Source organism: Lonchura striata, chromosome 7, assembly GCF_050655825.1.
Source record: "Lonchura striata isolate lonStrDom1 chromosome 7, ASM5065582v1, whole genome shotgun sequence".
In the NCBI taxonomy this organism is placed as follows: Eukaryota; Metazoa; Chordata; class Aves; order Passeriformes; family Estrildidae; genus Lonchura; species Lonchura striata.
In genome coordinates, this window is record NC_140709.1 from 26,961,955 (window position 1) to 26,975,102 (window position 13,148).

At 39.7% G+C, this 13,148-nt stretch overlaps 1 protein-coding gene across 2 annotated transcripts in view; it reads left to right on the forward strand.

Moving 5' to 3' along the window:
- The window catches only part of ALS2 (alsin Rho guanine nucleotide exchange factor ALS2), a 36,992-nt gene that overhangs the window by 21,183 nt on the left and 2,661 nt on the right, over positions 1-13,148 (forward strand). For both annotated transcript variants that reach the window (XM_021555454.4, XM_021555455.4), the window contains exons 14-31: positions 33-164; positions 393-521; positions 833-903; positions 1,248-1,314; positions 1,604-1,806; positions 1,949-2,014; positions 3,426-3,524; positions 4,029-4,193; positions 6,318-6,429; positions 6,726-6,803; positions 6,914-7,047; positions 8,928-9,095; positions 9,361-9,478; positions 10,019-10,176; positions 10,853-10,975; positions 11,473-11,649; positions 12,033-12,078; positions 12,585-12,646. In XM_021555454.4, the coding sequence (XP_021411129.2) occupies positions 33-164; positions 393-521; positions 833-903; positions 1,248-1,314; positions 1,604-1,806; positions 1,949-2,014; positions 3,426-3,524; positions 4,029-4,193; positions 6,318-6,429; positions 6,726-6,803; positions 6,914-7,047; positions 8,928-9,095; positions 9,361-9,478; positions 10,019-10,176; positions 10,853-10,975; positions 11,473-11,649; positions 12,033-12,078; positions 12,585-12,646 (2,108 nt within the window). The remainder of the gene's footprint in view (positions 1-32; positions 165-392; positions 522-832; positions 904-1,247; positions 1,315-1,603; positions 1,807-1,948; positions 2,015-3,425; positions 3,525-4,028; positions 4,194-6,317; positions 6,430-6,725; positions 6,804-6,913; positions 7,048-8,927; positions 9,096-9,360; positions 9,479-10,018; positions 10,177-10,852; positions 10,976-11,472; positions 11,650-12,032; positions 12,079-12,584; positions 12,647-13,148) is intronic.

Here is a 13,148-nt window from a genome sequence, read left to right on the forward strand (position 1 = left end):
CCCTCAGCTATGTCTTACCTCGTGCCCTGCAGGCATCTCCAGAATACCAGAAGCTGCAGGATTCTAGTTCATGTTACGAGAACCTTGCTGTTCATCTTAGCAGAAAAATGAAAGAAGCAGAATACACCCTTGGCTTCTGGAAGACTTTTCCTGGGAAAATGACGGTATGGTGATGATTGCCAGTCCATTAGCAGCTTGAATCTCCCGCTCACTCTGCCTGTGTCTGTTACTAATGCTGCTGTCCCAGTTGCACTTCCTGTTTTTTCCAGCTGGTGTTGCTGTAGTACTCTTTAGAAAGGTTGGGCCTTTACTATGAAAGACTAAAGCACCGACCTTAAGTCACAGTCAGTGAGGAGTGGGATTCTGTCATTTTGCTTTTGACTCCACTGCAGGACTCCTTGCGGAAGCCGGAGCGGCGTTTGATCTGCGAGAGCAGCAATCGGGGCTTGTCGCTGCAGCACGCGGGAAGATTCTCTGTGAACTGGTTCATCCTCTTCAACGATGCTCTGGTACATGCTCAGGTGAGCCAGCTTGCAGCCAGGAACAAAACCTTTTCTCTGCTTCAAATAGCATTACATATTTTTCATATAGTGAAGTTTTTCCAGTGTAAAAGTAAATCTGAAATTATGTGTCTTTTTAACATTTCATTGAGTTGCCCTGTGGCTGGCAGGGTTTCTGTTGGCTGTTCCTTGAAGCAAAGTGGTAGAAAGAGTCCCTAATGCTCAGTTTTTCCTAGTTCTCGAACAAAGGGAAAAAAGAAACCATTTTGAAAAAAATGGGGCCAGGTTAATGGGTTAGTAATTGATGATGTTTCTGTTCTCCTTTCCTACAGTTCTCAACACACCATATCTTTCCCTTGTCCACACTGTGGGTAGAAGCTCTTTCAGAAGAAGCTGGTAATGTGTGAGTATTTTTGCTTGTGATGCTGAAATAGTCTGATCTTTTGGGAGAGAAGATGAGCATTTTGTAACCAATTATTGTGAACTTGGAGTGGAAAGCAGTGATTGCAGCCATGTGTACCCTTTTTTCTTGTTTCAGAAAATGTATTTCTGTTTCTTAAAGTTGTGTAAACATCAGAAAGAATAAGGTGGTTGAGAGGGAAGCAAGTCTTCTTTGCTGCTGCTTCTTTTAATGCTAACTTAAAGGGAGTGGTAGCTGGGGTAGGGAAAATACAGTAACAGTGCTCTAAGAAGCCTTGGGGTTCCAGGATGGAATTTCACAGATTAAAATACTTGTCCCCTGTGTAGGAACGGGTTGAAGATTACAACACCCGAAGAGCAATTTGTTCTTGTTTCGTCAACACCACAGGAGAAGGTAGGCATTTCTACAAATTTGACATGGCTTCAGTGATAAAAATTAGGCTTTTTCCCCCTACTGTGAAACGAAACTGGGAGAAGGATTACCTGAGTATTCCCCAATAATGAAATCTTTCTGCAGCTAAGTGTGCAGGCTGGCTGTACATGGTGCCCGAGTGTAGCAGTGTTACTGTGCACAGCACTGTGCTGAGCAGTGCCAGCAACATGATTGTGCTTGCTGTAAAGGTGAGAGTTGGTGCAAAGACAGCTGTTGGCTAAATTCTGTCGTGAACCACTTTCTGTTTCAGACCAAGTGGCTGAGGGCAATAAGCCAAGCAGTGGATCAGGCCCTTAGAGGGACTTCTGACATGATTCTGTATGGAGCTGGTGGGAATGTGCCAAGACAGGAACCTCCTATTTCTCGCAGTGCCAAATACACCTTCTACAAGGACCCTCGATTCAAGGATGCTGTTTATGATGGGAGGTGGCTTTCAGGAAAACCCCATGGAAGGTAAAAGCATTGGAATGAAACTGTTGAAACCAAAATTAAGTGGTTGCTGTAACAATAAGTAGGTTTACTCACAGAAGGTATTTGTAAAGTACAAAGTGAACTGATTATCTTACTTATTTGCATGGGTTTGTATTTTTTCCAGAGGGATCTTAAAATGGGCAGATGGACGAATGTACTCTGGGACTTTCCGGACTGGGTTGGAGGATGGGTAAGATATTCTAACTACTTATGGAGCCAGGCAAGAAATACCTTTTGTTGTAGGAGAAAACAACAAAACCTTTTTAATTAAAGGTTTTACAGTGAATCTTACTGACCTGACTTACAACATAGTGATGCATCTTCTCTAGTGTTTTCTTTGCTATATTTCTGGTAGAGCAAAGGTTTAGTAATTTAGCCAAGAGACAAAATCTTGAATTGAGACTTCAGGGTTTGGGTGAAAACTAATATGAATATGTGATCTTGATGATGAAGATAACTATTACAGAGGAGACTGAAAGTAGGCTGAATGGAAGGTCTGGACATTATCATGTTATCTGGTGAAACAAATAAAACCGCTTGAAAATAACTTAATGTATTAAACAGCTTTGAATTAATCTGTGGACTTCATTGGTAAGAATCTGCTTAGAGCACTGTTGAGACTTACTAACTTATTTCCAAAGGCATTTTTATATGCATCTTATGAGCAGACATGTCTGTATTGGGCAGGATAAAAATATGCGAGGAGTCCTGTTGGCTTCAAGATATGTTTTAAAATATTGGGTTGGAGGGGAAAATTGAAATAGAAATTGAAATAGCTGTCTAGCCACAGACAGCTTTTTCAAATTCCTCTTGGCTATTGGTATGACATCAAACTATAAAACAATATCAAAGCTTTGGTCATTTGTAACTAAGTGTAACTAATCCTGAAGATTTTAGGGTTGTTGGAGATGGAAATACTGCAAACAACTCCCAGCCAGAAAGAAATGGATTAGTATTTAGCTGTAATTGCTGAGATTATCAAATGTGTATATTTGTATTCCAGCATGCATGTTATAGTCTCAGCAGTTAACAGCAGTTTCATGTTGCGTGGACATGCTCTGAGGACAACCTTCAGAATTGGATTTTGATCTCTTCAGGAGATTAAAATCAATAAATACAGTTGTGTATCTCATTCTTTTCAGGCATACTGAAATCGTGAATAATTCCTTGTCACCGAGCATAATTTGAAGCTAACATATTTTGAAAAAATCTTTTATGTAGCAATATATGTCCTCAGCTTTCCCTGGAATAGAGGGTACTTGAATTATCAAGAGCTGAAGAAAATAATAAAGGTAGAAGCAGTCTTATGATTTGAAAAGACTCATGGCCTGAGAAAAATGCTTCAGTGTGTCTGTGAGACCAGTATTTACAACATGTCACAATCAAACAGGAGAATGCAGTGTGGACTACATTGACCATCTAGTGATGCTGGAATTCTTGCTTTCTCTTATAAAAACTATCATCTGTGAGTGCTGTAGTTAAAGATGCACAAAAATGAGAGAGAGCATTCTGATTTTAGAATGGCTCCATGATGTGTATCTGCTCTGTTAATGAAATGCATTGGTGTTACAGTTGCTTGTGTTCCATCTCTGCACTGGCAGGTATGGTGAATACAGAGTGCCTAACAAAGGACTGAATAAGGAGGACCATTACGTGGGATACTGGAAGGAAGGAAAAATGTGTGGGCATGGAGTGTACAGGTAACTTGTGGCACTTGTGTTGATGTCACTGCTTGGCTGCAGAAGAGCAGGGCTCATGCTCTGACCAAGCCTCTGCGTGTAGCTTTCTTACACTGCAGACTCGTGGTCATAGTTAGTGTAGTTTATTTTCTGCTTTTCTTACAATGCAACTTGTACAGTGGTCAGTTATTAATGTCTGCTCTAATGTTGCTGCCACCTTACAATAACATTCTTTATTTTGAGAGATAAATATCACTTCCAATGCCCTTGCTTGTTGGGCAGCGTGGCTTTAAAACAATAAAGCATCCAAAGACTTGTATTAAAGGATATTTTGTCTCAAATACACTTTAACTGTAGTTGCCATTTGGTGTGGTTGTAATGCAATTCCTAGAAGGAAAAAGAGAGGGCTTATCTGTTTCAGGGAAGCACCAAGCAAAACATAATAAATCAAAACCTCCAAAACCAGCCCCCAGCAAAGCAGTAGATAAGACTCTTACTTGTTCTGTGTTGTTGTTGCTGTTCCAGCTATGCTACCGGTGAGGTGTATGAGGGGTGTTTTCAGGATAACATGCGGCACGGGCACGGGCTGCTGCGCAGTGGGAAGCTGACCTCTTCTTCTCCCAGTATGTTCATTGGACAGTGGATAATGGATAAGAAGAGTGGTTATGGAGTTTTTGATGATATCACAAGGTAATGCTTTCACAAATCCTTAAAACTCGGGTATGACATGCAATTGCAAAAAGAGTAGGAAAGGATTTGATTTGTGAGTACCAGTAATAGCATATGTCTTTTTTTTTTTTCCTTCTTTATTGCTGGGCTTTCTGGGTTGATAGTATAAAGAGATGGGTCTAGGAACTGCTTTTTGGTGCTGCTTCTGGAGTGATTGGTGGAGGGATTGTACTGTTTTTTTCCTGTCTTGTTTTCTGTCATACTCCTGCCTGAAAGCTAGCTCTGAGAATGGTGTCTTATTGAGGCGTTGTGTTGTGCATGTGCTGAAAGTATTAAGAACTCATGTAAGAAATATTCTTTCATCCCAGGCCTATGAGACTGGGACTAATTGTTCAATGGCAGATAATGGTGCTCATTAATTTCAGCTCATGCTCAGGTTTTCCATTGGCTTATTCTGCCAATGAAGTGAAGGAGAAATGCTTCCTCTCGGGGCAGATTACTGAAGTGATGGTGTCAGAGACAGGCTTGCACTAAATATATGCAGAAAATGAACCCTGAGCACACATCAATATAATCTTTCAGTCACCAATTTAATTGTTCTTTTTCTGGAAAAAGTTTTTGGTGAATGCCCAAGGAACTGTTGTTGCTTTAACTGAATACTCACTTAAAAAGCCAAGCAGGTAAAGTCTGGAGTGTAAAGGGGAGATGTTTTTCTGGAACAGAGCTTTTGTAACATCTCTAGGTATTTCCTCATGTCAGTTTTGCACCTAGTCTTGCTCAGAGGTGGTTGTTCTTACACTGTAGTGCCGAGATGTATCTGCATACTTTCTTTAGTCATTTATTTTCCTAGGACAGATAGATACCAGCTTTTCTTGCAAATCCTCTCACCTCCAGAATTTCCAAATGCAGTGTTAGTTCATGGTGAAGGAGGAATGTGGCATTTGCATTTCACTCCAGCACTCAAACATGAGTGAGCTGCCTTGATGTAGTTTTGCTTCTGGTAATCTGTGTATCTTTGTGTCCTCAGGATTTGTTTTCTACACTTATTCTGCAGCCCAGACAAAAAAGGAATAGCTGCAGACACTATTGCCTGCTGTCATTTTTGCAAAACAGTTGTTTGAACAAGTGTGACTTGGAGTTTCCATCCCAGTAACTGCACATTCAGAATCTCTCTCCAAGGGGCCTTCACCCAGCAGAGGCCTCAGTAGCTGGCAGGATGAATCACCAGACAAGCTTCCTGCCACCTTATGGGGCAGGTCAGCTGGGAGAGACCCTGAGCTTATTTAGTGGTTGGGCTTACTCTCTTTACTATAAACATAGTTTTTCCTGCATACATTTCAAGGAAAATGCTTGGGAAGAAGCAGAATCAAATCAGTCACTAGGTTCCCTCTAAAAGCAGAAGAAAAGGTCTTGAGAAGTTAATTTTTTGTTAATTACATGGGGAAAATGTCACATTCTCTTTCAGAACACTGAAAAAATAGGTTGTTTGGAAATATCTGGGACTTGCACTAAGTTTCAAACAACTCTAGCCTGATATCCATGTGCTTATATAAAGAAAAAAAGGTATTTTAAATAGTCTGAAAGAGGCTGATGTTTATTTGTAACCAATCTTTAACTGTGTAATAAATTTTTTTATATCACGACCTTTGTTATTTGTACAATATGATGTACTTCTTCACAATATTTGCATTCCTCATATTTCAAAAACGTCATGTATGACTTTATAGGTCACCCTCCTGTTCCCCAAGAAGAACAGCTTAGTTTCTTTGAATTTTTTTATTCTCTTCAGTTTGAGTCATCAGACTTTAGGTAAAGGAAATAAAAACTTTGGCAAAACAAACTGCTCAGGTTCCTTGGGGCATTCATTGGGCTTAACAGGGCTTCAGCACTGTTTCAGCTCATCAGCTTGCTTGGATATGGCCAATTTGAAATTTGAATTGGGAAAGAAAGTTCACTCTAATTTATTTGTATCAAAAAGAGTTTGTATTTTTGTGGGGCTGGTGAACCTAAACTGACAGACCCAAAGCAAGTGCTCTGTGACTCTCTTCTGATGATTTCTGTACTGGTCAATGTGGCTGTAAAGCCAAAGGAGGAGTGGAGAATGTACTATTTAGGCCCTGTTTTTCCCACTTCATTTTTCTTCAGAGGAGAAAAGTATATGGGAATGTGGCAAGATGATGTTTGCCAAGGCAATGGTGTTGTGGTTACTCAGTTTGGACTGTATTACGAAGGAGCCTTCAGCAGCAACAAAATGATGGTGAGTTGGACACCAGACCCTGGGCTTAGGGACTTCTCCTCTAAGTGTGGCAGCTTTCTGAGGCAGATAAGTGTGTTAGGCTGTGGAAACTTTCTGTTCTTCTAATCTTCTATTGTCCATGCTTCTAGAATTGTCTTTATTATCTCTGCTGTTTTATCTAGGGCTACTTCAGAAAGAGCTTAAAACTTACTATTTGCTGAGAATTAATAACAGGTTTTCTGAAGTGCATCTTTAGATCAGTGGTCTGCCCTTCTGTTATAATTACTGCTTTGTGTTCTTTGTGATTCTTTTTGTAGGGGACTGGAATTCTGCTTTCTGAGGATGATACAGTCTATGAGGGGGAATTCTCAGATAACTGGACTCTGAGTGGAAAGGTCAGTATTACAGTTGTCACCTGTAAACTGTTAACTATCTAAGAAAATAAAAAGGTTGTAATTTGGTTCCCAATGGATTTTAGTTAATTTTTTTTTTATCTTTTCTCAAGGGAACACTGACCTTGCCAAATGGAGATTGTATTGAAGGTCTCTTCAGTGGAGAGTGGGGATCTGGAATAAAAATCACAGGAACCTACTTCAAACCTAGTTTGTATGAGAATGAGAAGGACAAGCCTAAAGCACTGTGAGTGTGGAGAAATAAATAATATCTCACGTGGTTCGGTATTACTTAGGAACAGAATGATTGTCTTTTTTCAAAGACTGGTCAAAAATACTTCCCAAAGAAACACTGAAAACATTTTGAAAACATTTTTCCTCTTTCTTGCTTCTCATGAAATAAAATAAGATAAACATTTTTTAATAGTTATTATTTGCTTTAATTACTACTTGAATATGCAAATAGTGGCATGAAATTACAGGACAGCTGATGTGCTGCTACTGTGCTGTAGCAGTCTCAAACTTTTATTTGTTTATGTTAGAACTGGCTGACAGCCTGAGTTTACAGCTGCTGCTGACTTTTGAGCTCCTGAGAAAGACTTAAGTTCCATTAGAGCAGTTAAGTTAATCAGAGACCTGTCTGCCTTCTGGCAGTTACTAATTAATTTCATTAATTGTGTCATTTAATAATGCCAGTGGGGATATATTTGGACAGAATTGACTAGATCCTCCACCTCTTCCAAACAGTGTGTAAGAAAATAGAGGTTGCCAATTTGCAAAAGAGCATTTTAATACCTTGGCAAAGATGACTTTGAAAAGTATCCATAAACCCCTCTGTATAGCAGATGCCTTAGGGCAATTTGCTTAATTATTTCTGGGGGAAAAAAGCAAAACATGTTTAAGTTATAATTGATACATCTTTGAGTAAAAGAAACCTAAGTAAAGGGTCGATGGTGAGATGTTGGTATGTGGTATCACCATGTAATGGTTTAGCAATTGCTGTATGGGATTCAGTATCTTGGAAACGTGCTCTGAAATTTCAGATTAAAATGGGAAACACGACTCTAATATTTTTACATAGATTACTTGTCAGTTGGCTTCCCAAAGCTTTCACTGGTAATTTCTTTTGACAGTGCTGACACCTACAACAGCATGCAAGTTAAGCAGGGCCTCCCTGCTGAACTGAACACTTGCAGCCTTTGCAGCTGTCTGCTTTTTACCCCAGTAGGGAGTCTATGAATAAATGTATATACATATTTTTGAGGATTGCTTGTGAAATAAGGGTTTCATCTACCCTCTTCTGACTGTCTTCATGTTTAAAATCTTCTGGTATAATTTCTGAAAAGGCTTAGAGTCTACTTTTTCTGCTTTGTGAAACTGGCAGCATGGGGAAATTACCTGTGTTGTTAGTTTTCATCTCAAATATGCTGGAAGAAATATTAATGAAAGGTCTGGCAATTTCTGACACTTGATTTAAACTGTGACGGCACTTACTTGTTTTGAGAAAGCTTTTCAAAGCCCAAAATTTCATGGTAGGTCTGAGGTATCTTTATCTATACACATGGGTAGAAGAGCTCTTGGTTTTCTTCTGGCTATAGATGATCCCTGAGCATTGTCTGACAGTAAAAGGATGCCTGAGCTGGTTTTGCTTTCTATCAGCACATCCCTAACATTCCCTGCAACATTATCTGTAGCTACTACTTCAGGGCCAGAAGCTGTGTACCCATCCTTGGTATTTATGTGGGAAGCTGTGCTGCTTGGAAACTCCAGCATAGTGAGATACTTGGGACTTATTTGTCCTTGCTACATGAATGTGTTATGAGACTTCTGAATGAATACCAGTGGTGAAGATAAGCACTAGCCCTTTGTTGTACCATTTCCTGGAAGGCTCCAAGAAAGAGTAAAACTAACAAAGTTCATAGCTGTTCTCTAATGTAGGAATTAGTTGTAGGCTCTAACTTTATTCTTAGTAATAAAACCTGGTTCACACTAGAGTCTGTTAAGTTTCTCAGCTTTTGGTAAAACAGTGTGGGAGATGAGATTGACGTTAGCCATGGGTGGTTTCCAAGCTGAATGTGTTGTTTCATTGCTATTTGATTTTAACAAACCCACTGGTCATTTTATTAGGCGGAAACTTGGGATCCTGGCAGTGTCCCCTGATGAGAAATGGAAGGCAGTATTTGAAGAATGCTGGAACCAGCTTGGCTGTGAGAGCCCTGGCCAGGGGGACAGATGGAAGGCTTGGGACAACATTGCGGTGGCTCTGACCACCAACCGACGGCAGCACAAAGACAGGTTGGCTCCTAGAGAATGTGTAACCAGGCAAAACAGGATGGAGAAGGAAACTGGGATTGCACTCAGCTCTAAACTTGAAACTCTGGCTGTAAAGTTTTAGTTAAAACAACAGCAAATCCCAAGTGAGATCATAACCTTACTGCTCTGCACTACAAACCCTTTCAGAGACATGCTGATGTTTATTTCTAGTTGAGTTGTTAATGTTGGGGTTTTTTCCCCCATTGTGTGTCTCAACTTGTACAATATCTGTCTTTTTAAACTGCAGCCCAGAATTACTGAGCCGCTCACATACTCAGACACTGGAAAGTTTGGAGTTCATTCCACAACACATTGGTGCCTTCACCCTGGAAAAATATGAAAATATAAAAAAATATTTGATAAAGGTATTGTGACTGAAATGCTCACATACTAAGGCATGGCAAGGCATGACAAGCTCATTTTGTAATAGCTTTCGTAATTAATTCCATATTTGCACTCTTGTAATCCATAGTCCATGCTTGCTCATCACTTAATATATTGAAGTCCACAATAAGACTACAGTCATTGAATACCTAATGACTGCCCTTTTAAAGTCGCTTCCTGTTCAGTTACTGTTTTCATTCTTTAATGTTTGATCCCAGCAAAGTATCTGGAAATACTTGCTAATTTTTGCATGTTAACTTTAAGGGTACTGAACAGATGACTAGTCCAAGTAGTAGCACAAGTTCTGGTACTGTCTTGACTCCTATAAATTGTGTTTAGCTGACACAGAAATTTTATAATCCAATTGGCGAGTTGTTAAATGTAGCTCATTTTTGAGATAATTGTAATATTTTTTTGAAAGCCTGTTGTTGAATCTCTCACCCATCTGTCTTGGATTCCATTTTTTTAAACTTGTCTGCCATTGACCTATCTGACTGGCCAATTAATATACATTGTCTCAGGCTTGTGATACTCCTCTCCATCCCTTGGGCAAGCTGGTGGAAACACTGGTGGCGGTCTACAGAATGACCTATGTTGGAGTAGGAGCAAATCGACGACTGCTGCAGGAGGCCGTAAGGGAGATCAAGTCCTACCTCAAACGCATCTTCCAGCTGGTCAGGTAACGAGATTCATTTCCAAGTCAAACTACTGCTGAATTCATTAAAGCTACCCCATGTACTGAAGCTGTCTAGTGTTGTACAGTTCAAGTTGTTACTTAATGTTGGGGCTTGCTTGTATTTTCCTATCTTTTTAAGGAGCCTTGAATATTTTGTCAAAAATTGAAAAACTGAACTCTTTACACCTGCATTACATCCTACATTGTACTTCAAAATGTGGCTGTAAGCAGCTCACCTGGAATATGGATTTAGAATTTTGTGTCTGTGGATATCAGTGCTGTTCAAAGACAGTGTTCAAAGGGTATAGAACACTAGTGAGGATAGGGAGTTCTTACCAATATGGCATTAAAGTTCTTACCAACGTGGATGAACAATCTTCTATGAACAGCTGGCTTAGATTCTTGAGAATAATTACAGTTTCAATTGTGTCCTGCCAATCTGAAAGCAGAAATACTCCCAATTACTAACAATTAGAAGCCTTGTCTGGAGGGAAGCAATGTTAATGTAGGAAAGGTGTCCTTGGAGAGGTTGGCCTTCCTAAGTTTTCCTCCAGGGAGCTGGCCCTCTGTGTGTGTTAGCTGTGCTGTGCCCACCATGTATTATTTTTGCTGTCTTAGTGCTGAGATCTGTGGAAACGTGTGATGTGACTCGAATGTTGTTACGTGTGTTGCCTTTTAGGTTCTTGTTTCCTGATCTCCCGGAAGAGGGCAGCACAATTCCATTTCTGACAACGGAGCCAAAAGGAAGGCGATCGTTTTGCAGTGGGAAATCTGATTCCAGATCAGAATCTCCTGAGCCAGGGTACATAAAGGAAAAACAAATAAACATTAACAAAGCCTTTATTTTATTAGTTGCATTTTTTTTTTCTTCTTTGGGAGAAGGAAGATAAACAATATTCAACTGATGGATCTAAGCAGTGTTTTTTTTTTCCTCTTGGATTATGATGACAGATTCTGATAAGCAAACTTCCATGTTATGGTTGTAATAAGCATTTCATGCTTGTCCATACAGTGGTTCTTTACTTAAAACAAAATTTGCTTTTGTTTGTTATGGGTAAGCCAGTTAAGGCTTGGGCCTGGGCTTCAGAAAAGTATTCAGAGCACTAGAGGTAATTTATAACATTTTCTTATCAGAGTTGCTATTTGGTGGATTTGTACTTATTTTTTTACTCTTATCCCTTTAGAATAGGCTCGTGTACATTAAAGATTTGTTCCAATTATTTTAATTTAATTTTTATAGGTAATTAGGGTTTTTTATGTCTTCCTCTGCAAACCACCCCCTCTGTTTTTTTGTTGCAGCTACGTGGTAACCAGTTTTGGCTTGCTGCTTCCTGTATTACTGCCACGCCTCTATCCCCCTCTGTTTATGTTGTATGCCTTGGACAATGAGCGTGAGGAGGACATTTACTGGGAATGCGTTTTACGCCTAAACAAACAAACTGATATGGCTCTTCTCAGCTTTCTTGGAGTGCAAGCGTGAGTATGCTACAACAATACACAAACTGCAACAGGTTATGGCATGTAATTAGGTAAAGCAACTAAAACAAAGCCTCGATTTTCTAAAGTATTTTCTTTGATTTAAATGCATCTAAACATGTCTTCAAGCCAATTAGAAGGGTTGAGAGAGGGAATAAAACCTTCCCTCTTCCAAAACAGGGAGGTGGAAGGGATGGGAAAGAGGTAAAGATTGACATTGCTCCAAAATCAGTGAGTCATTTCAAATTACACAATTTCCTGGGTACCTGTAGGAGGTGTAGTGGATCCTGTAGGAAGGGCTGTTGTGTCTCAGAACATGATGACTTCGTTCCTGTAATGCAAAAGATACTTTAAGACTATGTTTTGTCTTGGGTTTCTTGCAGGAAATTTTGGCCAGGAACTGTGTCCATCCTTGGAGAGAGTAGAAAGGTATGTTCATTGGGCCTTGTTTACATGTTTTGCCCAGTGCTTCTTTTAAGAAACTGAAATCATCAAAGTGATCAAGGAATTTTTGGCCAACCTTTTTGCTTAAGATATACCATGTTATTATATTTCCCCTAAGTTTGTCTACTGTTTAAATGCTATGGTAATGACTTAGCAGGGGCACTGCACTAGATGATCTCCAGAGGTCCCTTCCAGCCCCAGCCATTCTGTGATTCCTTACAGTGGCCATCAGTCCAGCTTTGTCACTCACTGACTGACTTGGTAATGAATTTAAGAGACCTTTGCTCAGTCCCTAGTTGTGAAAGTGTAAGAATGAAAGTCTAGGAAAGAGACTTTCAAGCTGCTTAATTAAGAGAATTATATAATTATATACTTTCTGATTAGCAAAAATGTGTAGTTTACATTCTTAATAATGATCTTGTTGAAAGAGGTTCAACACTGAACAGTGGGAGTGCTGAACCTGCCTGATGAATCTTACCATGATTCCACAGGTATCGTCAAACACAAAAGACGCCTGCTTTGCCTCTGCTGTTGAATGTTTACAGCAAATCAGGTAATTCTCTGCAATTTGTCTTTGTGTTTCACTGTTACTGCTATAGTAGTATCTCGTTTACTTGACTGGGATCCTTTACATGTCACCCTTTCTTGTGTACCTTCCTAAGAGAAGTCACTAAGATGTTTTCCAGTTCTGAGTAAAGATGCAATTTCTCCTAGTGGGGAATGAAGTGTTGCCTCATAAACATGACTGAAAGGTGTCTGTAGGGCACCATTTAGAATCAAAGGCATAAGGACGTCTATGAAATACACATGTGAATTTCCAAACAGCTGTGGTAAAGTAACCTGAGCTTAAGAAATTAGTAAATTAAAAAATATTTTAGAAAGGAATTTTTCCCTTTTTACCACTATATTAAAGCACCATGAAAGTATGAAGAGAGTCTCACTTGCAGTAGTGTGCCTTGGTATGGTGTTTGTAACCCGGGTACTGTGCAGCCTTGGCAGCCCTGGCTGCTGCAGTGTCAATGTCTGACTGACCTCCATGGGCACATGCGAGCCTG